Source organism: Elgaria multicarinata, chromosome 19, assembly GCF_023053635.1.
Source record: "Elgaria multicarinata webbii isolate HBS135686 ecotype San Diego chromosome 19, rElgMul1.1.pri, whole genome shotgun sequence".
In the NCBI taxonomy this organism is placed as follows: Eukaryota; Metazoa; Chordata; class Lepidosauria; order Squamata; family Anguidae; genus Elgaria; species Elgaria multicarinata.
In genome coordinates this window covers 17,844,335-17,867,896 of record NC_086189.1, presented here as the reverse complement: position 1 = coordinate 17,867,896, position 23,562 = coordinate 17,844,335, and the positions used below count along the sequence as shown (strand labels likewise).

Here is a 23,562-nt window from a genome sequence, read left to right as displayed (position 1 = left end):
CCTCCCCACCCTCTTTTCTAAGGCTTAGTCACTTTCAGCTGAAATGTGCCAGTACGTTTTGGCCCCGCCCACCAATGGAATGCGGCCCCCGAGAGCTTCTTTGAAATGGGATTCGGCCCTCGGGCCAAAAAGGGTTCAACACCCCTGAGATAAAGCAATTTCATATACTCTTAGGGGAAGCAACCGATCCAACGGTCTCGTGGCAGATCCGCCTGCTAGGCGTGTGTAGTGTCTGGGGGTTCAGTTCCCAGCATTCCCAGTTAAGGTATCTCAGGTAGAAGGGCTGGGAAAGATTTCTGCCCGAGGCCCCCGGGAAGCTGCCGCTGTTCGTAGCATACAATACTGTGCAACTTTGCATGTTAAAACAGAAAAACCACATTACTAGTCCTCATGGCCATAAAAATAAGCTTGGAAGGGTTAAGCAGCCAGAAAGGAGCTGAGCAGAGCTTACACTGGGAGGAGGGTGGAAAGGGTTCCGTTCTCTTCATAAGTCTTGCAAACGAATACAAGTATTACCCTAATAAATTCTGCTACCTTACCATTTTTGTGTGTGGAAAATGAATGTCCAAAAATAGGTGGGCAAACAGAAAAGAACCATCTCCTCATCAATTGGGACTTGCTCCCCTGATCAGTTGCCTGGAGACGGCTCTTATTCGCCATAGGCGAACGGCTATCTATGAGCTGGGTTCCTTGTTCACCTTCTAGCAAAACCAGAAGCAAAGCGACCCACATTGGTTCCTTTAAGTCACACCTTTGGTTCAGCTCAGATTTTCTGGGCTTTGGGTTTTGGGTTCCGCCCCCCATCCCCTTTGAAGGCTCACGGGGCCCTGAACTCTGCGTCCGAAGAAACACTTTTCCCTTGTGCAAAAAGCCGCTCGCCAGCCGGCTTTCGGCCCTATTTTTATTTCGCTGCTATAAATGTCATCAAAGAGCCGAAGTCCTCTCTCGAGAATAATTGCAGCAGTACGGCACGTCCGACCGAGTTGGCGAGGTGGGGTGTGCTGGGAGAGAAAGGGAGGCAGGAGAAAGGATTCATGTCATGCGGGAGAGAAAGGTCACCGGCGGTATTGACAGGAGCGCTCACGTCGAGCAAAATGTGAAATATAAACCCCGCTGAAACCGCCAGGCGTTGCACAAATAACTCATTTTCCTATTAACGAAACGGCGCGGCGGCGAAGGAAAGTAAAAGTGGCCTCAGGCGACGGCGGCAGCCGGTCTTCCCCAACCTGGCACCTTCCAGATGTTTTGGCCTACAACTCCCAGCATCCTTGACCCTTGGCCATGCTGGCGATCAATGTCAGGAGGCAGCTTGAGAAATTCAACCCGTCTCTCTCAGCTGCTGGGCAGGGGAGTGAACAGCGCTCTCAGAAGGATCTTAAACCCGCCGTCTTCCCCACTTTTGCAGCCAGGAGATCCAGAAACGACAGGAAGAATTTATCATTGACGGTCCACCAACGCACCGCCCTTTGCCTATTATCCGGGTGGCTGTTTTCCGTCGCTAAGCTTTGAAAAGCAACCAGAGAGAGAGAGAGAGGAGAGACCAACCGGCTTCTGCCACATACAGCAGATGCTCTTGTCTAACAGAATTTGGAGGACACGAAAGGCATCCACACAGCAAACCACTTTGCTTCCTTCCCACCTCCCCAGTCCGCACTGGGATGAGTCACCGCTACGGCACAGGGAGAAAAAGCGGTGTGTGCCTCTCATGCGCTCCGCCAACTCCTCCTTCCAGCACGGGGCTGTTGCCGCTCTCGGGCGTCTTTCGAAAGAAGACCTTGGCCGCGACCCGACTTGGAAGCCAAGCTCCCGCGCCAACGGATCGAAAACTGAGGCAGGGGACACCTCTGCATGAAGTTCACTGCGGCAGGGAGGTTTGGGGGCTCTGCGAAGGAGCCAAAATGCACGCCGCCGGTCTGTTTCCAGCGTTTGACCTCCAGCCCTTTTCCACTCAGTCGTGACATTTCGATACTGTTCAACGGCATAATATGACCTTCCTTTTCATAGCTATATAAAAACCAAGTAAAAAACGGGAGGGGGGGAGACCTCTAAAATGTATGAGCAGAGTTTTTAACGGTAAAGGATTAAAACGCCCGGCCAAATAAAAAGCTCTTCTCTTGGCGCAGGAAAGACACGGACATAGCCACGAAGCGAGACTCTCTGGAGAGAGTATTCCACAACTATGGTCCCACCACCAAAAAGGCCGTCCCCTTAGTAGCTTCACTTTGTTTCATGGGGGCACCCAAAGAAATGCATCTGAGGTTCAGGCAGGTGTCTATGGACGGAGACGATGCTTCAGCTAACCTGTCTGCAAGCTGCTTAAGGACTTTGCAGGTTAATATCAACCCTTCGAATGGGGCCCAGAAATGTACATGCCCCCCCTTCTCACCATATTTACTCTTAACAGGCAAACATTCAAATGCACACGCTCCTGTCACCCCAAATCTTCCATTTGATAGGTTGTAGGAATTAAGAACTCGCTCCTATCATTGAAGGAGAATTCAAGGTCACCCTGTGAAACAGACTGGAAGTACGTTCAGGGCAGAGAGAGAGAGAGGCACACAGAAAACAGCTGGCATCCTCAGGCTCAGGTCCACAAAGGCCGATCTGAGGCGGCGTCCCCCGCTCAACCCAAAAGAGACGACATCTATTCATGCATGCAGCTGTGACCCCGGGGGCCCTTCAAACACATCGCTGCCCGCCTGACAGACAAAACTCAAAAGGGAAAGGCTGCCCCGGCCCATTAAGCAAAGCGGCTTTGAGTCGGGCCGGGGCCTTTAGGACGCCGGGGGCGGAACAATGCCGTTGGGAGGGCAAAAGCTTTGATAAAGCCACGCCGGCAAAAAGCAGCCACAACCAAACTCTATGATAAAAGCACCAGGGGAGAGCGGGGAGGGAAAGCCGTTGCACTGGAGGTGGAGGACGGGTCGGGCTTTGACCGCAGCCCAGCCTAGTGTCCTCCAGGTGTGTTGGGCTATAACTCCCAGAATGCCCAAACCAGCCGTGCCGGGAGTTGCAGTCCGACACATCTGCAGGGCCCTGAGTTGAGGGAGATTGAAATAGGCTATCGGGGTCCTCATGATACACTTCAGTGAGTGCCGGACCACCCACAAAAACCAAAGAGAGTCCAACCGACTGGGGCATTATTATTATTATTATTATTTATTTATATAGCACCATCAATGTACATGGTGCTGTACAGAGTAGTGAGGTAGGCGAAGGGAGGGGGAAAAACACAGCCCGATACCTTGGAGCAGGGCCGCAGAAGCTCCGGCCCGGGGGCCTGATGTGGCCCACCTGCGCCCCCCCACCCCCGACGGCCCCACCCCAGGCTTGTGTGGAAGACTTTGGCCGCACAGCCGTGTCTTCCCCAAGCCTATTTGCCCCTCCTCCTCCTCCTCCAAAAATCCCAGGCTAGGATTGAACAACCCCAATGGCCTTTCGCCCAGAGCGCCTTTCAGCCCGAAGGACGCGTTCCGTTCCGGAGAAGCTCCCGGGGGACGCATTCGGGGGTGGGCGAGGCTGAAGGCAAAGGGGGCGGAGCCAAAAGTACCAGCATGGTTTAAAGCTCTTGCTGCCGGCCAGCGAAGCCCTGAAGAGAGGCATCGCATCCTTTTGGAGAGGCACACAAAAGCTGGCACCCCACCCAATGATCAGCAGTTGAGGGGAAATGGGGAAGGGTGTGAGGTCCTCCATCTAGGGTATCCCACCGGTCCTGGAGGTTTACTCTCTCCCCGCATGTTGTTGCCACGGGCAGCTCTATCGCCCCTATCCGGAAGCCCTCCGTTCTTCCCGTGGCTGCCCACCAGTCCTGCAAGGATCCGCCCCAGGTCTTGGGCTGCTCCGCCCTCTTGCCTGGGCTTCTCCACGGAGTAGCTGCCCGCCCTGGCTTTCAAACACTGCCCAGGACTTGATCTTACAAGCTTATCATTTCCCTCGCCAGAGTTAGTTCTGGTCCCGAGCCAGATGAGCCGGATTCCTGGCTGTGGTCCCAAAAGGGACGTAGCTTCGGTCATTAGCTGTGGACCGGCCAAGACTGGCAACAGCTCAGCTACCCGACACGGATCGATGAAAAGGACGCACATAACAATATGGAGAAGCATAGAAGGCTGTGCGAGAGAGAGGGAGGAAGGCAGAGAGGGAGAGAGAGAGAGAGAGAGGGAGGAAGGCAGAGAGGGAGAGAGAGAGAAAGGGAGGGAGGCAGAGAGAGAGAGAAAGGGAGGGAGGCAGAGAGAGAAAGGGAGGGAGGCAGAGAGAGAGACAGAAAGTGAGGGAGGCAGAGAGAGAGAGAGAGGCAGAGAGAGAGAGAAAGGGAGGGAGGCAGAGAGAGAGAGAAAGGGAGGGAGGCAGAGAGAGAGAGAGAAAGGGAGGGAGGCACAGAGAGAGAGAGAAAGGGAGGGAGGCAGAGAGAGAGAGAGAAAGGGAGGGAGGCAGAGAGAGAGAGAGAGGCAGAGAGAGAGAGAAAGGGAGGGAGGCAGAGAGAGAGAGAAAGGGAGGGAGGCAGAGAGAGAGAAAGGGAGGGAGGCAGAGAGAGAGAGAAAGGGAGAAAGGGAGAGAGGCAGAGAGAGAGAGAAAGGGAGGGAGGCAGAGAGAGAGAGAGAGAGAAAGGGAGAAAGGGAGGGAGGCAGAGAGAGAGAGAAAGGGAGAAAGGGAGAGAGGCAGAGAGAGAGAAAGGGAGGGAGGCATAGAGAGAGAGAGAGAAAGGGAGGGAGGCAGAGAGAGAGAGAGAGAAAGGGAGGGAGGCAAAGAGAGAGAGAGAAAGGGAGGGAGGCAAAGAGAGAGAGAGAAAGGGAGGGAGGCAAAGAGAGAGAGAGAAAGGGAGGGAGGGAGGCAAAGAGAGAGAGAGAAAGGGAGGGAGGGAGGCAGAGAGAGAGAGAGAGAGAGAGAGAAAGGGAGGGAGGGAGGCAGAGAGAGAGAAAGGGAGGGAGGGAGGCAGAGAGAGAGAGAGAGATGCAGTAATGGTGTGTTCCACAGAAAACCGGCTCCCAGATTTACAGAATTCTCGGCCTTGACCCACGGAAACCACTAACTGTGCACCCTACCAAATATTCCGATTGGCCCCTCGTGTTTGTTTCTCAGTGCAAACTGCGCCCTTTCCCAAACTTCCCACTGTCGCAGTTCTTTAAAATGCTCACGCCGCAGGAGGCCAGGCTCGCACGCCGGTCGCAAGGGAGAGAGAGTAGTGCAGTGCGTGAGCACAGACTGCCTGCACAGGCTTCCCAGGTCCCGTCCCCCAGAACATCCCCAAGCTTCAATCTCCGCTTGAAACAGGGGTGCTGAACCTCTTCCAGCCCGAGGGCCAAATTCCCTTTCAGAGAAGCTCTCAGGGGCCGCGTTCCAGGGGTGGGCGGGGCCAAAGGCAAAAGTGGGTGGAGCCAGAGAGAGAAATCCCCAAACACCATCATAGTGTCATTTAGAGCTGTGACTGCCAGTAATGAAGCCTTAGGAAAGGATGAGCTGCCTTTTAGAAGGGGGGGGGGGAACACGGCACAAGAAACAACTCCACGCCACGTCGGCTTATCCTTTCTAAAAGGCTCTTATTTGGGGGCTTACCCGCAGAGCTTCCCACCCCCAGGGCCAACGGCAGACTTGCCGAACGCTTACCGATCGCGCAGAGGGCATGCTTGAGCTCCAGGGTGAAGGTCGAGAGCGGCACGTCTTCGGAGACGGGCATGATGGCCACGGTCGAGAGGTTGCTGGCCGAGTTGCTGGCGTCCCATTTGCTGCCGGCGGCGTGCAATCCCAGCGGGTGACCTGCTGCGCAAAGAGCCAATCAGAAAGCCGTACACCTTTTCACACACAGAGCGGGGCTGGCGAGAACTGGACACGGAGTAGCGCCAACCGCTTTGCCACATTCCCAAGCGAGGAAGCGCAGAGTGTCCCGGGGTTAGCACATCGGGCGTCGCCGCAGGTACGGTCTCGTAGACTGAATCGGAGAGCTTCTCCCGTGCCTCATGGCAGCGGGCAGAGTTAAGGTGACCCGGCGGCAGGGCGGGGAAAATCCGCTGAAGGCTTTCGCTTCCCAGATGTATCGCGAGAGACACTCAGGGGCGTCAAACGTGAAGGTTTGACTGTGGGAGCCCGGGGGCCAAACCAGATGCAATTCGAAGAGCATCTATGAATCACCAGTTACCCACTGGCTCTCTTCTTATAACTGGTGTGTGTCCGTGTCCTCTTGGCCACATTTTCCTGCTGCAGCCCCGCGGAGTTGTGCTCCAAGAGATCCAGAGAGCGCCAGGTTTGGGCCTGGCTGCCTTAAACCAACTGCACGGTTCCTGTCGCATCCAAAGAGCGACCCGGAGACCCTGGCACCATTTCAAAGAGGAGATTCCTTCCCCCTCAAGCCGGGAGGGAAGAGAAAAAGGGAGCGGAGAATGGAACGGCCTACCTCCTTGCTGTAGGCTTCCAAGGATCTTCTCGCCTAACAAATGGATGAGCCTCGTCACAACCTGAAGAGAGAGAGACAGAAAGGAAAATGCAATGATCAGACCAACAGCAGCCCTGAGACCGAAGCATCTTAACCAGCAACTGAGCTATAATGGCAGGGGTGGAGACTTGGGGGCGGGAGAGTTTCTAGATGGAGGACTCCTAAGCAGGGCCTTCTCTGCTGCAGCACCCCAGCTGCGGAATGAGCTTCCTCCAGAGGTTCGCCTGGCCCCTAAGTTATACTCTTTCCAACGCCAGGTGAAGACCTTTTTTATTTTCCCGGTATTTTAACAGCCTGTCACCTTCGTCTTTTAACGTTGCTGTTTTAAACCTTTATGTTAAATCTGCATAAATCTCTGCATTGCTGCTCGGTTTGACCCTGGTTGGGCTTTTATAGCGTACTTTTATATTGGACCTTTATAGTGTTGGGGATTTTGAGAGAGTGCCCTGGGGGCCCAGAAAGAGGTTCAACACTCCTAATAGACACACGCAACCCGGCACATTCAGGGAACAGGCAGAGTAGCCCTGGGGGTTGCCCCGTTGCAATTTAATCATAGCTTTTATTTTAAAATAAAAAAGGAAGCATCCAGTCCTTATGGTTTTTATTTATATCTTTAATTATATAATTTGTGAGATTCCCTTCTGCAGATGCTTCCAACTAGGTTATCAGAACCAGGCAGGATAAAATACGAAGATGAAGTTTTGTCACATCTGTCTCCTGTCCTTTCTTTGGGGAGGGGGTGGGGATAATGAACAGAGAGAGACAGAGACAGTCACAGAGAGACAGAAAGACAGACAGGCAGACACACACAGAGAGTCACAGAGACAAACAGTGAGAGAGAAAACAGAAACAGACAGACAGAGAGAGAGGCAAACAGACAGACAGAGACAAAGAGAAACAGACACAGAGAGAGAAAGACAGAGACAAAGAGAAACAGACACACACACAGAGACAGACTCAGACAGAGAGACAGAGAGACACACAGAGAGAGAAACAGACAGAGAGAGAGAGGCAAACAGACAGACAGAGACAAAGAGAAACACACACACACAAAGAGACAGAGACAAACTCAGACAGAGAGACAGAGAGACACACACAGAGAGAAACAGACAGAGAGACAGGCAGATATAGACATACAAACACACAGAGAGACAGGCAGATATAGACATACAAACACACAGAGAGAAGCCACCGGCCCAAGGTCACCGAGTGAGCTTCACTGGAACCCAGATCCTAGTCTCACACTTTCCGTGGAACCGTAGAGACAGAGAAGAAGGGAACCCCACCCACCCCACCCCAAGTAAGAACCCTGGTGGCCGGGGGAACTTGGGTGCCCTGTGCATCTCCTGGCCCTTCCCCAAGGACTGCAGGATGAATGACACACGACAAAAAAGGGAACCAAACAATCAAATGGGCTTGTTCACTACGGTCTAAAGAACGCAGGTTTTCCTGGTGCAACATTTTCGGGAAGTGCACAGACGTGACCTCCCCTGCCCGTTAACCCCCCAAGGTCACGGAGAGAGGAAGCGGCAGCCCTGGGCCAGAAGCCGGGCTCCTCCACGTGACGGCAGACTCGAAAAAGAGCTCTGAAGGAGGGGGGGGCGCGCAGCGGGTTGCTCTCCGCCGCTGGGTGAGTCACTCCAGCGCTGTCATGGCAACGCACAAGGAACATCCATCCCACATTCGAGCGCGGCGAGCGGCACGCGATTCCCTCGGACTTTTGAAGCACGCAGAGAGCGTTCCTCTCGTTAAAAAACAAAACAAAACACAAAAGAACCAGGGCCACGCGGTGCTTTTTCCCCCCGAAATGAAAAGGAGAAGACAGCCCGGCTCCTATTCTTCTAGAATGCCAGTGGCGGAAGAAGCAGCAGAAGAACAAAAAACCCTCAGATTCTCCACCAGATACTCCCAGCTGCACGCTCGTGCTCTTTTCATATTGCCGAAGCGTGCGGGGCGGGGGGGGGGGAGAGAAAAGAACGCCCCGCTGAAGCAAAGCGAAGCCTCGGACAAAGCCGGGGGTGTCAGGAGGGAAGCTAAAGCCGGACAGAAAAGAAAACGCTTGAATTCGAAGATACGGCGCACAGGGATACATGAGAATGACTCCATTGGGCCGGACCCTGAAGCAGCGTGAAGCATTCGCCTCGGGCAGCAGCGAAGCGTTGAGAGGACTCGTGGGCCCCACAGATGGCCCTGCGTCCACGAAGGGGCCCCTGCTGCCCCTGCGTGCGGCGTGGGACGCTCTCGCAACGCCAGGCCAGAAGGAAGGCTGACGTGCTGGCCCAGCCAGCTTTTGTATGCAAATGCTCAAAAATGCTAGGGGATGCTGGGAGCTGTGGGATGATTTACAGTCTAAACGTGCATAGGATTGGGCCCCAAGTTTAGTATAGGCACCAAGTCAGAACACACACACAGATTTTGAAACCCTGATGTTATTTAGTGGGTTTCCGCATCAGGCCATTTTAAACTAGAGATGTGGGAGAAGTTGGTGGCTGCATTCGTGTATTTTTTAAAAAAGCAATCCCATTAGGGATAAAATTGGATGGGGCTGCGTTACGTAAGAACATAGAAAGAGCCCTGCTGGATCAGACTGAGGGTCCATCTAGTCCATTCTGTGTGAGCATTCGGTTCACACAGAGGCTGACCAGCTCTCGGCCAGGGACCCACAAGCAGGACACGGTACAACAGCACCCTCCTGCCCATGTTCCCCAGCAACTGGTGCATATAGGCTTCCTGCCTCTGATACTGGAGGCAGGATCAAGCCATCAGGACCTCCAGGACTTTATCCAATTCCCTTTCAAAGCCATCCATTCAATCATAATAAAACGCTGATAGCGCTGAATTCCCACTAAACCCACACGTGGCCATTCTTGAGATCAAAGCTCTTCTTCCAAAGGTGTGTTTGGTTTCCCCGAAAAATCAACTGGACAACGTAAGTAAAGTAAAAACTGGAGCAATGTGGGGGGGGGGGGGGCTCACAAACTTTCTTTCTCTGCTGCTGTCATTAAAAACAACGTCGTCGTCCCCCGTCCCCCCTGGTCATTCCAGGTTCTTGTCAGTATACAAAAAGTCCTGATTGACATCTTGTTTTACCATCTATAAGGGTGCTGCGAAATTCGCCTGCCTTTGGAAATCAAAAGCAGAGCAGCTTTGGTTGCAGGGATCGGGGTGGGTGGGGCGGAATCACATCAAAACTAGATGCACGGCCCAATTTCCATACGAAGACAACAGCAGTTTCTCGAGCGATTGTACACAGACGGAGCTTTCTTCTAAATATAGAGCAGCAAAACAGCCTTAAAAACGTGCAGAGAGAGAAAGACGCAAACGAATCGTCAGAACATCTTAGAGCGCTCCTGGTGCTGCGGGGGAGGAGAAAGGCCACCGAAGGCTACGTTTAGGGGAGCCGGTGAGAAGCAGCCCGGAACAAGATTCCCCCAACTTGGCTTCCTGTGATGGACTACAAGCCCCATCAACCCCAGTCTGGATAGGGGATGCTGGGAGTCGTATTTCAACACACCTGCAGGAAGGCTGCTCTAGAGTCTGAGGAGCTGTTCGTATAACATTGCTGACCCACATTTAGTGGTTAAGCATGGGGCGCCGTCAAACCACGAGTCGTTGAACTGTGGGTTAGCGTGTTGTCTGAACCCAGGACATTTTCTGCAGGGAGGCTTGTTAACTGCCCTGAACAACCCAACAACAAACCATGGCTTCTCAAGGTGGTTTGTTGGAGAAAGATGTGCCACCCTGCACGGTTAACAAGCCACCCTGCAGGAAATGTCCTGGGTTCAGACAGCACGCTAACCCACGTTTCAGCAAACAAACCATGGTTCAGCAAACAACGCACGGTTCAAGAACAGCCCACACCCAACCACTGAGTTTGGGCTCAGGTGTTGTGTGAACCCAGTCATAGTGTCTCCCCTTCTTGTCCTGCCAATTCTGGCCCTGTGCAGCTCAGTTTTATCAAGGCTTTATCCGCTGGCAGCTGAACTGTTAGGGCCACTCCACACGCCGAAGACGCCTGCAGGGACAGGAGTATCCTGGATCGTGTCAGGGGTGGGTGGGGTGATCACGGCAGCGGGGAGGACCCAAGTGCCCACAGCCCCCTGGGCTCCGGTAGGTGTAGCCCTCCCAGGAAATGTGTGCCGGGTCTTGTAGACCGATCCTTCTTTACGGGGCTGTGAATTAAAACGCCGGATCCGCCACGAAATGGCCGTCGTGATTAGAGTATTGGAATCTGAGCCCGGATTTGCACAGCGCTATTGCTTAAGACACAAGGGCTGGGGACCCACGCTGCTAACCCTGGAACCTCAGCGGAGGAGAAATTAAAACAGAAACACACCAAGGTTGCCTCTTCCAGGAGAACTGTGTGTTCAGGGAGAGCCGCCCCGGGACCTTACCTGCGGGAATTTGCGCTTGATCGAGTTCAGCGCTCCCTCGGGCAGCTTGGCCAGCTCCGAGTCGCGGACCGCGTGCACCGTCGTCGCCCGGGGCTGGTGAGTTAAGGCTTCGACCTGTACGAAGGAGCAGAGGAAATGAGATGGCTCTAGCAACCACTCTAGCAACGGGAGGCCGGAGCCCTTGCGGCCCTCCAGGCGTTTTGGCTAACAGCTCCCATCAACCCTGGCCAGCGTGGTGACGATGATGATGATGATGGGGACTGTAATCTATCACCTGGAGGGCCATAAGTTGCCCACCTTGGCATGATAGGGCTGCCGAAACAAACAAACAAAACCCATGATGCACAAGCAGGTACCGCCCCCCCCCCCCCAAATTCTTGCCGGGCGCACGAGGTCCCCATGGAGGGAAGTCTGTCACCGGGAAATCCGGGGCCTCGCCAGAGTTCTGCGGGGCGCCTGACTCAACTTTCATTTGCAAGGCAAGCCGTGGGCTTTCCCCCAAACCCGGGAATTTCCCCCGTACGGCCTCATTTGCCCAGCGTTTGATCGCGTCTGCAAGAGACGGCGGAGGGCGGTCTCTTAACGTTTCCGTCAAAGGCAAAAAGCTCCCCTTGCTTCCGAGGAACGATCGGAGCACTTGAAGAATAAACGCAGGCCGGTCGTAACTACCAAGCCGATAGTTCCCAAACTGTATGTTGCAAGAAACTGAACAATTAAAGTTTCCCCCGGGGGGGGGGCAAAGAAGAGGATTCCTGTTGTGTCTCTGCCTGATCGGCTGCTCTGGGCTTGCCCTCCTTACGGTCGGCCTCTGATGGGAGGTGGGCAATGCTTCCCTGCAGGCCTGGAGCCTGCCCACCCATCTCAAATTTGTGGAGGCCTGGATGCCTCTCCTTCCAACCACGAGTAGACCCACCGCTGCGCTTTGAGCCAGCCGGGGCTAGATCGAACGGAGCAGCGCTGGTTTTAGGGCCTCAGCAAGAGGCGTGGCCCCCCACCCCCGGCCCTGTAGAAAACACGGCTCGCAGCGCCCATCCGTTGCTTCCGAACAGAGGAAGCGACGCTTAATGAGACCGCACGCTGAGCCATGCGACGTCACCCGTTGCCCAGAGGGAAGCGCTGACATTTCCCCGCTCAGGAACGCAGCCGGGTTCCTGACATCGACGCACCACGATAAGAACGCCCGCTGCCCAGGTGAGGCCAAGAAGGCGCACTCAAGCTGCCCAGCGCTTAGCAACTAATGGACTCCGGCAAGGGAACAGACGTCACTTGCCATTTGGATCTGTTTTCCTTGCTGCCAGAGGGGCCCAGGAATGGAAGACTACGTTACATTTCTACGGACACACACGGTTCAGAAATCCGAGACTGAGCTGAAAGAGCGAGACCTTTTTTCCCCTCTCCCAAAGGCGGAGGTGGGGGTCAAAACTTTGTCTCAGCAGGCCTCCCTGAATGCAGGAGAGAGACAGAGATGAGAGAGAAGTTCAGCGTACCATGTTGACTCTTGTCCTTCGCTTTGTAGGAAAGCAGATCAAAAGGTTAGAACGGCACGAGAAGAGAAGGAGAAAGGAGGGAGGGAAGAGAAGAAACTGATTTTTCACACCAAACTTTTCAGGAGCTCCCTCTCTTTGCCGGCTCAAGACCGGCTGTTTGTTCTGCGCTGCCTGATGGGAAATTCACTGCCGAAAGATGTACTGATGGCCTCTGGCTTACAAGGGTTTAAAGAGGGATTAGCCAAATCCACAGAGGAAAAAGTCGGTCAGTTACTCGCTATGATGTTTGAACCCAGGAGTCTGCGGCTTGTTGCCCGTGGGTATCCATGCACCCTCCGACACCTCTCTGGGTGCCTGCCACACTGGCCGCGCCTCCTGGTTTTTTATTTTAAAGATTGTTTTTAACAAATAAAAAATTTAACTGGGAGGCGGACATGCTGCAAAGCCAACCGCAAACCCTGGGTTCTCAACGTGGCTTGTTTGAGAAAAATACACCACGCTGCATGGTGAAGAAGCCGCCCTGCAGAAAAAGTCCTGGGTTCAGACAACCCGCTAACCCACAGTTCAACAAACAACCCATGGTTCAACAACAACCCGCGCCCAACCGCTGAGTGTGGGTTAGCGTGTTGTGCGAACCCAGCTGATGCTTTTCCCAGTGAGATTGGCCGGGCAGCAGCGTTATCATCGTACCGGTGCCAGGTTAAGACTTTCCTCTACTCCCAGGCATTTGCCAGCACACGATGTGCCATTTTGGCCGAGACGGTGGATGGTGGCCATTAACAGGGCCTGGTGATTTTATTTTCAATTGCGTTTAACTCGTTTTTAAACTCCTGTACTTTTTTTTTGAACGTTCACGGTTTCACATTCTGTTTCACCACGCCGTCGACAGCCCAGAGAGCTTCGGCTACAGGGCGGTGTAGGAATGTAATGAATGAATGGACAGAAGGCAAAACATCAATTTATGTTTTTACCCCTTTCACAGTCGGAGATTTCCGCAACTAGGAGAGACAGGCAGGGGACGTCTTCGCTTCAAATAAATAAAGCTCCCGAGCGATAGATGCTTCACTCCTGCTGAAGAAACCCACTTCCAACCTCCCTAATGGAGCTGATGTGCCAAGATGGGGCAAGGAGGGAGCAGCCAACGGGGGACACGACTCTAAAGGTTGCGCAGAGAACAGCACATCTCCTTGGAACGCTCTCGTGCGTCCGGCTCCATCGACGGACGGCCAGTGCTGCAAACTCTCAGGCGGGCCAAGATGCTTCGCATCAAATCTGGCAGAAAGAGAGAGCCCGGTTGGAGGAGCAGCTTCCAGAGATTAAATCGAGCGTGTCTTCCGTGCCAGAGTCCTAGGCAAGCGACGGCATTCAGAAGTGATCCCATCGCTTCGTCCTCGTCAGATGGGCGAAGCGAGAAATTGCTGGCGGGTTCGAGAAGGGAGGGTGTCAACACACACACACCCCTCCGATCAATGAAAAAGGTACAGAGATGAGCTCAAACGCCCGAGGCAAAAACACACACCTGAAAAAAACCGCCGCTCCCGCAAGGACGTAAGAAGCGCCCTGCTGGATAAGACCAAGGTTTGGGGGTGGCAACGAGGGAGAGGGCCTTCTCAGTGGTGGCCCCCCGATTGCGGAATCTTCTCCCCCTTGAGGTCTCCTTGGCGCCAACATTGTCATCCGTTCGGCACCAGGTTCACTTTCCTCTCCTCCCAGGGAATTGACAGCATACGCAAGGGCTTTTGACCAGTCTCAGGATGTTTCTTGTTGAGTGGTTGAAATTGTTCTGTCTGTGAATGGTTTTTTTATTTTCTGGTTTCTATTGCATTTTAAGGTTTTAATCTTCTGTAAACTGTCCGAAGAGCTTTGGCTACTGGGCGGCATAAAAATATTATGATTGATCACAGCGTATTTCAGGGTTTCAATTGTTGTGAAGTGCCCAGAGAGATTTCGCGATTGGGCAGCACAGAAATATCGAAAACCATAATAAATAAATATCCCTGCACAGATATGAAGCCAGGTCGGCTTTGTGCTGATGTGATGGGGGCGGGGGGTCAAAAGTTATCCTTCCTCCTCCATTGCGTGAGGTCTTGGGTGAAGGCCAAGAGCTTTGACAAGGCAGGCACGTCGAGAAATGCTACCTGCATGTAAAGTCGCAACACGAACGGCTGCATCTCAGTGGGAGAGCACGTTTTCCAGGCAGAAGGTCCCCGGGTTCAATGCTTGAAACCCTGGAGAATGCTGCCGGTAGTGGGTTAGATGAACCCATGTTTAGATATGGTTCACACGACACGCTAAGCCATAACGGGCCTGTCCCGACAACACGCTAAACCATGATTATGTCACTCACCTTTTTGCAGCAAATGGTTAGCGGGCGTGTTTAAACCGTGGTTATGCAGCGTTAAGAACGGTTCACACAACACATTAAGCCATGATATTTAGTTCAAAATGCTTTAACTCAAAAAGCGTGTGTGTGTTTATCTATTTATCTAATATTTATAAAAATTGTTTGAAGCTATTTTCACTGTTGTAAATTTTGTTCTGTTAAAACGGTCAGGTGACGTTTTATTATGACGCAATGTTATACAAGGTTTATGATGTTGTAGTTCGTATTTGCAGCCGAGCGGTACAGAAACGAAATTTAAAAAACCAAAATAACATGTAACATAATATTGGTTTTTAAATGTTACGTTTAAATTAAGAGTTTGATCTGGATTTTAGCGTTACCCGCCTCGAGTGCCAGTTTAGGAGGAAGGAGGCGGGCTGTAAATAAAGAAGAAATAGATAAATAAAATAACACACACCCCTTCAGTGTGCCATGTGACCTTGGGGGCCGGGGGGGGGGGGGAGTGACAGATGTTTCAAAAACACCAACTCTCCTAGGCTTAGGTTCTTTGGATCCCAGCCAACAAGTCTGAATGGCTACTGGTCTCAGCCTCCTACCAGGCTAATATTTATGAGCTGAATTAACCAGAATGTTTAGAGCAGGCAGGCTATAATAACCCAATCTCTTGGAGCGTAAAATGGAATTCAATGCCCCGTGAGCTGGCTCGATGCAGCATTTGCTAATTTAATTTTATCCTCACGGCAATATATCATAGACTCTTGGGGCAAACGCTAGAAGTGCCTTTCAAATCCATTTTTTGTTGTTGTTTTCGTTTGGCTGAGGAGTTTACTTAAGAGGAGATCGCCAATTGGCCAGGGCAAAAGAATGGTTTTACCCACACGTCTACCCCAAGATCCTGCAGCAAGGAAACGCTGAATTCCACGACCCGTTTCAACTTGGCCAAACGAATGACAAGATTTGCTGATTTGGCATAACTGATGCTGCTTCCATCAGCAGAGGGAAGAGCTGGGTTCTTTCTTTGATCCTTAATTAAAAAGAACAGCATATCTTTATGAAAACTGCAAATCCCTTGTTGGAAAAGTTATTACAACCAGACTGTCACGCGGTAGGATTGCTATTTTTCACGGAGTTATTAAGATAAAGTACGGGTTTTCGGAATCAATGAGTTTTTGAACGTGTGAATTCCCAAAGCCAAATGATATCGACCGTACGGGTTTGTAGACGCCTGCCATGTAGCTGAGAATGCAGTCGATGTGTTTTTTAAAAAATCATAGAAGCAACAAAATGTTTTACAAAAATGAAAATAAAAGATGGTGACTTCTTACTCATGGAATCATAGAATTGTAGAGTTGGAAGGGGCCTATAAGGCCATTGAGTCCAACCCCCTGCTCAATGCAGGAATCCACCCTATAGCATCCCTGACAGATGGTTGTCCAGCTGCCTCTTGAAGGCCTCTAGTGTGGGAGAGCCCACCACCTCCCTAGGTAACTGGTTCCATTGTCGTACTGCTCTAACAGTCAGGAAGTTTTTCCTGATGTCCAGCCGGAAACTGGCTTCCTTTAACTTAAGACCGTTATTCCGTGTCCTGCACTCTGGGAGGATCGAGATGAGATCCTGGCCCTCCTCTGGGTGACGACCTTTCAAGTATTTGAAGAGTGCTATCATGTCTCCCCTCAGAGTAGGTATATTACCGAAGAGTAGATACATTGCCTGCTTTCATGAGGCCTCAGCTCAGCCCAAATTTCTCTATGTCGCTTTTCAGGGTATGCCTACTGACTTAACGGAGGGAAGCCCAGAACAACAAGTCACGCAGAGGTACAACAAGCAGCCTCCTCTGAGGGCAGGTCACTTTATTGCCCCACCTTTGCCCTGGGAAGGAGTGAATGATCCGATCGTGCCTGATGCAGAGTTACCCGCCCATGCCCGGCTCAGGCAGAGTGTATAGGCCAGAGCGTAGCAAGCAGCCTCCCATGAGAAGAGACAATTCCGCTGTGTCAAAAGCGGCTAAATGACCAAATTGCACCCAATGAAGGATCGGCTGCCTGCAGGCAATGCTGCCTGGAATGCTATAAGCAGCGAATCATGCAGGGGACGGTCGCCACGGATGTCAGGCGCTCTGCGTTCATCGGAGCCTTGAAGAATTGAAGATCTTATTTCTCAGGGCGCACAATTTGAGAAATGGGGAACAAAGGGTGTCAAGGCACTAACAGCCTCCAAGACCCCCGGGAAATGCCGCTCAGCCCCCTCCCGGCTGTTTGAGGTTTTTCTCCAAGCCCTGCTCCCGTGTTTTCCAGAGCCTGGGAGGTTAGAAAGTTAAATTAAGAGGGCGAAGTAACGAGATAGGTGCCTGCGTGCTCCTTCTGACCTGCTCCCAGGCCCCCAGGTCCATCAATGTATCTGATAACGGGCTTGGCCAATGCCCCCCCTCGCCCAACGCCCTTTCGCTTCAGCTCAGGCCTGCCCCGACCAAACCTGCACGCCACAGAGAGTGCCCGCTGCCCGCCCGCCCGCCCAGCTGCCTCTTCCTTACCACGCCAATCAGGTCCCCACGGCCGTACTCCCCCGTCAGCTGCTTTTTGCCGTCGTCCATCCTGATGACGGAGCGCAAGCGCCCGTTCAGCACGATGTAGGTGCAGTCCGAGTTGTCCCCCTGCCTGTGAAAAACAGCCCCGACCCCTCCCGGTTAAAAGGAAGGAGGGAAGGGGCTCCTCCGCGTGCCCTAAGTGGTGTCCTCCGGTTCCAGGGCTGTCCTGGCAGGACGGTGGTGGGACAGGACAGTCCTGTCCCGCTGGGCTGCCAGATTCCCAGCTGTCTGGCAGGAGAGATCAACATGGACGTGTGTGCGCCATGCACCGTGTTTCCTGGGAGAACTGCTAAGGGTTTAGCAGCACAGCCACCTCCAGCAGCAGAGGGGGGCGGCCTGCAGTTGGTTACGGGGGTGCCAAGGCAGCCCCCCACCAACCAGTGGCAGCTGGTGGTTCTGAGGTCAGTGGAGCTGTGCATCCATTCTGGGGTCCAGTCAGAACTCTGAAGGAGCTGTCCACAGTGCTGAGGCTATTTGGGAGCTGGGGTCCAGCACCTCAGAGGGTTCCGGCTGGTTCCGACTGAAACCCGGAGCAGATTCTCAGCCCCACCAAGTTCAGAGACACCGGCCTCCACTGCCACCCGAGCTGCCCACCTCCCGGCCTAAGGGATTCCACAAGCCCACCATTTCGCCGCACGTGGAGTTTGGCCCTTCGAAACCCTGCCTTCCCTTACGGGTCAAGGACCGCGTCCTGGGGCACCCGAGTCTAACAAGCAGCACCCACAGCCGGTGCCGAAGCGGTCTACTCTGTGCGCCCCTTTACCTGTACACCGCTCGGCCCGCTTCCACCTCCATCCAGTCCAGAGCGAAGTCGATCTGCCTCACAAAGGACGACATTCGCTTCACAACCGTGTGAGCCACTCCCAGGACCACCGTTGGCTGTTCCCGCATGATCCTGGAAGGCAAAGCAGGACCCTTAGGAAGGGCCTCGAGGTGGGGGGTGGGGTGGGGGGGGTGGCAGGGCCTCGGCGATCACCAAACACTCAAAGACAAGATCGGCGCTTTTTTTTCTTTTTAAAGGGGGAGTTTATATATAAACAAGAGCCTCGTGTGGCGCAGAGCGGTAAAGCAGCAGTTTCTGCAGCCGAAACTCTCCCCACGGCCTGAGTTCGATCCCAGCGGAAGCTGGTTTCAGGCAGCCGGCTCGGGTCGACTCAGCCTTCCATCCTCTCGAGGTCGGTAAAATGAGTACCCAGTTAGCTGGGGGAAAGGTAATAACGGCCAGGGAAGGCAACGGCAAACCACCCCGCTATAAGGCCTGCCAAGAAAACGTCAGCGAAAGCTGGCGTCCCTCCAAGAGCCAGTAATGACTCAGTGCTTGCACGAGAGGTTCCTTTCCTTTCCTATATATATATAAACACAACCGAACGAGAAGCCAGCCATTACCTTAAACAGCTCCCATAATCTGCTGCGGGAGTTAAAAGCCCTCTAACAGCCCACCCCGACCGGACAACAACTCCAGGACGGGGTGGACAACAAGTGTAGCTAGCTGGGGACTATGGGAGTTGCAGTCCGACACATGCAGAGGTCACCCATGCTCCCCAGCCACTGGTGTACACAGATTTACTGCCTCTGATACTGGAGGTAGCACACAACTCTCAGGGCTAGTAGCCATGGATAGCCTCCTTCTCCTCCAGGAATTGATCCAACCCCCTTTGAAAGCCATCCAATTGGTGGCCATCACCACATCTTGTGGCAGTGAGTTCCATAGTTTATCTCTGCCGCTGCGTGAAGAAATCTTTCCTGTGAATCTGTCTGGAATCTCCCACCAGTCAGTTTCATGGGATCTAGGTTCTAGTGTTATGGGAGAGGGAGAAAAACGCCTCCCTCTCCAAATTCTCACTCCATGCATAATTTTGTACACATCTATCCTTTCTCCCCCCTCAGCCTCCTTTTTTGCAAGCTGGAAATCCCCACAGGGGAGGTGATTCTGTGTAGGAATTACGCATTTCACGCCCTGCGCAGGTGTGCCCAGGGTGCGTAACGGCAGCAATCCCCAAACCGGAAGGACCGGTCCTATTCCTGGGCCAAAGATTCACTCCTGCAACTGACCTGCTGTTCCGTGTAAGAACTGCAGAGCAGCTCACACTATCTGTAGTTTACGTACGTTTAAAGTCTATAGATTTGGAATATTGTTCTACCCGTTTCCCCAAAGGAGGAGCTTGATGTGGCCCAACACCACATTTCTGTTGGCTAAAACACCTGTCCTGTTGACCCCCGACGGGGCTGGTGGGCTCGGCTGAGAAGATTCAGGCTGCTGCGGCTTTGGGGGTGCCCTTGCACTGTCAGGCGACCAGGCTCGGCAGGGAGCCAGAGGGCTGTGCTGGTGCTGCAGAGGGATCGGGGATGCTGGGCTGAGGGCCGGCGCCGAGAGTCGGCACGGTCGGACCCCTGCCAAGGGCCCACACTGGACAACCCTCTGTCAGGGATGCTTTAGGGTGGATTCCTGCACTGAGCAGGGGGTTGGACTAGATGGCCTTGTAGGCCCCTTCCAACTCTGCTATTCTATGATTCTATGAAGATCCTCCTGGAGCTGCGCCTCCTCTCTCTCATTGCAACCTGCTTGTTCACCTGCCTCCTGCTCTGGCCCAGATGACAGCAGTGCTGAGGAGGAGGAGGAGGAGACGCATGGCCTCCTTGCTCCCTGGATCTCTGCCTCTCAAGGAAGCAAGATGAGGAGGAGGAGGAGGAACAGCTGGAGACAACAGCCGTGAATCCACTGAGGAGGTCTTGCCCACGGGCCCCCAAAACCCGGAGCTGCCCCGGACCAAGAGATCAGCTTCTGGGGAAGGCACGATCCCAGCCTTCTCCTCCGGCCGCTTTGCAACCCGTCACACGTCGCCAAGCTTCACTCTGCGCCTGCCCTGGTATTCCTCCCCCCACCCCCCACCCTGGTGATGCCATAATTAGATGCTGCATTCAAAAGCCCCCTCCTTGCCCTGAGCTGCATCGGAGGGACCCGGCACTTAGCCCGTCATTTCTGGGGAATGGTGTAATTAGCTGGCATCTGCCCCATATTTAAATCCCACGGGCAGAGGCAGGCCGGTTGCGGCGTGCCTGTCAGGAGGTGGGCTATGCCGTGGCACTGCTGCCACTGCCTTTGTTGGCCCTGCAGCTGGGCTAGAGACAATCGCTGGCCTTGCTCAACTGGTTGCCCGCCCCGCCCCCCCCGCTCAGCAGTGAGCCTCGGCAGCATCAGTTCAACAGGGGGAAGACAGATTGGGGAGAAACTTCTTAGGAAAGGGAAGAGGCCTCATTCAAGCACCCTGAGAACTGCACTCCTGGGGTTCCACAGACGGCGTAACCCCCTTTCCTCCAATCATTTGATGGTTTCCTCTGCGCTGGTCTTTTGACCTCGCCCCTTTTGCCCTTTGCCCTGCCCACCACTGGAACAGGCCCCAGAGAGCTTTTCCGAAATGGAACGCGGCCCACGGGCTGGAAAGGGTTCTCCACCCCTGCAGTAGAGGCAAGCGGCCCAGACACGCGCGCACACCCCGGAGGAGGAGGACGGAAGCTCACTCGTAGAAGTGGGACTTGGAGATGGCCAGGAAGGTGCAGTCGCGGTTGGCCTTGATGGTGAAGATGAGGGGCTCCCCCGTGAGGGCGGCCAGCTGCCCCACCATCTCCCCCGGGTGGGTGATGAACAGGCAGGTCTCCTCCTCCGAGTCGATCTTGCGCTGGTAGACGTGCAGCATCCCCGAGATCACAAACCGGATGTTGACGTCCTGCGAGAGCAGAGGCAGAATCCCGTCTTTTGCAGCCGTACCACCGAGCTCCCTCTTTCGAGGGGCATGAGGCAAATCTCACCCCGCCCCCTTTCTCCAGACCACCAATCCTGGCTTTGGTGTGGTTTCTCCCCACCACCCACCACCTCATTCTAAAAAGCCAACATTCCTCTCCAAAAGCTTCATTATCTAACATCTAAGGTCCTCCTCCGGGTGTTGCTCGAAGGACGGCCACAAGGGAGAGGGCCTTCTCCGTGGTGGCCCCCCAATTATGGAACAATCTCCCTGATGAGGCCCGCTTGGCGGAAACGTTGCTATCTTTTCAGCGCCAGGTCAAGACTTTTCCCTTCTCCTAGGCAGTTAGCAATACGTGATGAGCTTCACTGATCCCGGATCTGGTTTTAGGTTCATAGCTTAAAGTTGATTATAGTTGTTTGTAGATGTATGCTTCTGTGTATGTTGCATATTTTTGTGGTTTTAAATATTGCATACTCCAGGAAATCAAGCCAGACTGCTCACTTGAGGGAATGGTATTAAAGGCAAAACTGAAGTACTTTGGCCACATAAGGAGAAGACAGGAGACCCTGGAGAAGAGGCTGATGCTAGGGAAAGTGGAAGGCAAAAGGAAGAGGGGCCGACCAAGGGCAAGATGGAGGGAGGATATTCTGGAGGGGACAGACTTGACCTTCATAGAATCATAGAATCATAGAATAGCAGAGCTGGAAGGGGCCTATAAGGCCATTGAGTCCAACCCCCTGCTCAACGCAGGAATCCACCCTAAAGCATCCCTGACAGATGGCTGTCCAGCTGCCTCTTGAAGGCCTCTAGTGTGGGAGAGCCCACCACCTCCCTAGGAGCTAGGGGTGGCGACGGCCGACAGAAAGCTCTGGCGTGGGCTGGTCCATGAAGTCACGAAGAGTCGGAAGCGACTGAACGAATAAACAACAACAAAAGCCGCCCAGAGAGCTTCGGCTATGGGGGGGTATAGAAACGTAATAAATACTAATAGTAATAATAGGCAGTAAGAGGTTTAAGCTAAAATAGGCACCTTTTGGGGGATATTTTGGCCGTCCCCCTTTCGCCTTTGGCCCCCACCCTCCAAAGAAATGGACCCCAAGAGCACCTCGAAAACTCAATTTGCTGGAGGTCTTTTGGCAGCTGGAAAAGAAAACACCAGGCAAAACAGACCCAACGATTCGACGCTCCATAACGCCGCTCCGCATAGGAGAAGCTCAAGGATACCCCAGGTAGGAAAAGGCTAAGCTCCCTACAGCGCCCGCCCCCTCCTGCCCCACGCAGAAGGCAATACGCTCACCTGGTCGCCTTGCCTCGACACCACGGTCCCAGCAGTCACCTGATGCAGCGTCACTTTCCCGTTCAAAAGACAGGGATCCTGAAGCAGGCAAGGAGACACGGATACACACAGCCCTCAAAGGAAGCGGTACGAGCCTACGCCGCACGGTTGTGGTGCGAATCAGGAAACAGCGTTCCCAGCCTGGCTGCTTCCCGGGTGATGTGCGGATCTGGGTTCAAACGATCCATTTGGACTCATCCTGTTTATGTGTGTGTGTTTTTAAGCGGCAAGAAGGCGAAGGGGAACCCCGAAGGGGTGGATCGGGACCCTAGGCAGGGCGGATTTGCAGGGCCAGGCAAACTCGCTGATCCTTCTGTAGCCTTCTTCAGCCTGGTGCTCTCCAGACGTGTCGGACGACAACCCTCAACACCCCCGAGGGTTGTCGTCCGACATGTCTGGAGAGCACCAGATTGTAGAAAGCTGCCTCACACCTTGGCATCATCTCCTCGTACGCACACTTTGACAAAACTCGTGTGCCCAGCTGAGGCCTGATTAAACAAAAAGAGCCTTCAGGGGCCAGGTTCTGCCTGCCTGCCTTCCGTTAAGGCACCAAATCAGGGCTCTAAAACCGCGGCCCTTTGGTGGACAAAGGGGGCTGGCAGGTCCTTCCTCTCAGGCTCGGCTTTCAACCGCAAATCCGGCTCAACTCACATCCAGCTTCATCAGGGTTGAAAGGTCCTTCTTGGCGGCCTCCAAAATGGCGTCCACCTGCTTGCTGCCGCTGGGCTCCTGCACGGAGAGGGTGTCCTGGGTGTAGTGGAAGACGGCCAAGGGTGTTTCTGTCACCGTCACCGTCTTCTTCAGGATGGGCTGTGGAGAGGGAGAAATGGCCGGGGGTTATTTTTCGTGAGGCGCTGAGCTTCCAACCTGACAGACACACGTTTCTCTGCTCTGCCTTTAGGAACGCCTGGTCTCCTGAAGGCCCGGGACTTCGGCTGGCAACTAGGCCTGGCTACAACAACAACAACAATAATAATAATAATAATAATAATTTATTTCTTACCCGCCTCTCCACTTGGATCGAGGCAGGGAACAGCAATGAATATAAAACACATTAAGAACTGATTAAAAACATAACATACACGATTAAAACATCCTAAAAACATTCTAAAATGCCACTGGGTAGGCCTGCCAGAATAGATCAGTCTTTATTGCTTTTTTTAAATTCTAAAAGACTGTCAAGTTGCCGAATCTCCTCCGGCAGACACTCGGCACAGGGTGCGGAAGGCCAAAGCCACCCTTCCACCGCC

At 53.5% G+C, this 23,562-nt stretch overlaps 1 protein-coding gene across 3 annotated transcripts in view; it reads right to left on the bottom strand.

Annotated features, from left to right (window-relative positions):
* The window catches only part of PNPLA7 (patatin like phospholipase domain containing 7), a 73,041-nt gene that overhangs the window by 29,958 nt on the left and 19,521 nt on the right, over positions 1-23,562 (bottom strand). For 2 of the 3 annotated variants that reach the window (XM_063144965.1, XM_063144967.1), the window contains 8 exons: positions 22,964-23,122; positions 22,274-22,351; positions 20,753-20,958; positions 17,997-18,128; positions 17,180-17,303; positions 10,819-10,932; positions 6,386-6,446; positions 5,602-5,754 (listed from right to left, as the gene is read on the bottom strand). In XM_063144965.1, coding sequence (XP_063001035.1) covers positions 5,602-5,754; positions 6,386-6,446; positions 10,819-10,932; positions 17,180-17,303; positions 17,997-18,128; positions 20,753-20,958; positions 22,274-22,351; positions 22,964-23,122 — 1,027 coding nt within the window. The remainder of the gene's footprint in view (positions 1-5,601; positions 5,755-6,385; positions 6,447-10,818; positions 10,933-17,179; positions 17,304-17,996; positions 18,129-20,752; positions 20,959-22,273; positions 22,352-22,963; positions 23,123-23,562) is intronic. The other variant, XM_063144966.1, reaches the window with a different exon arrangement.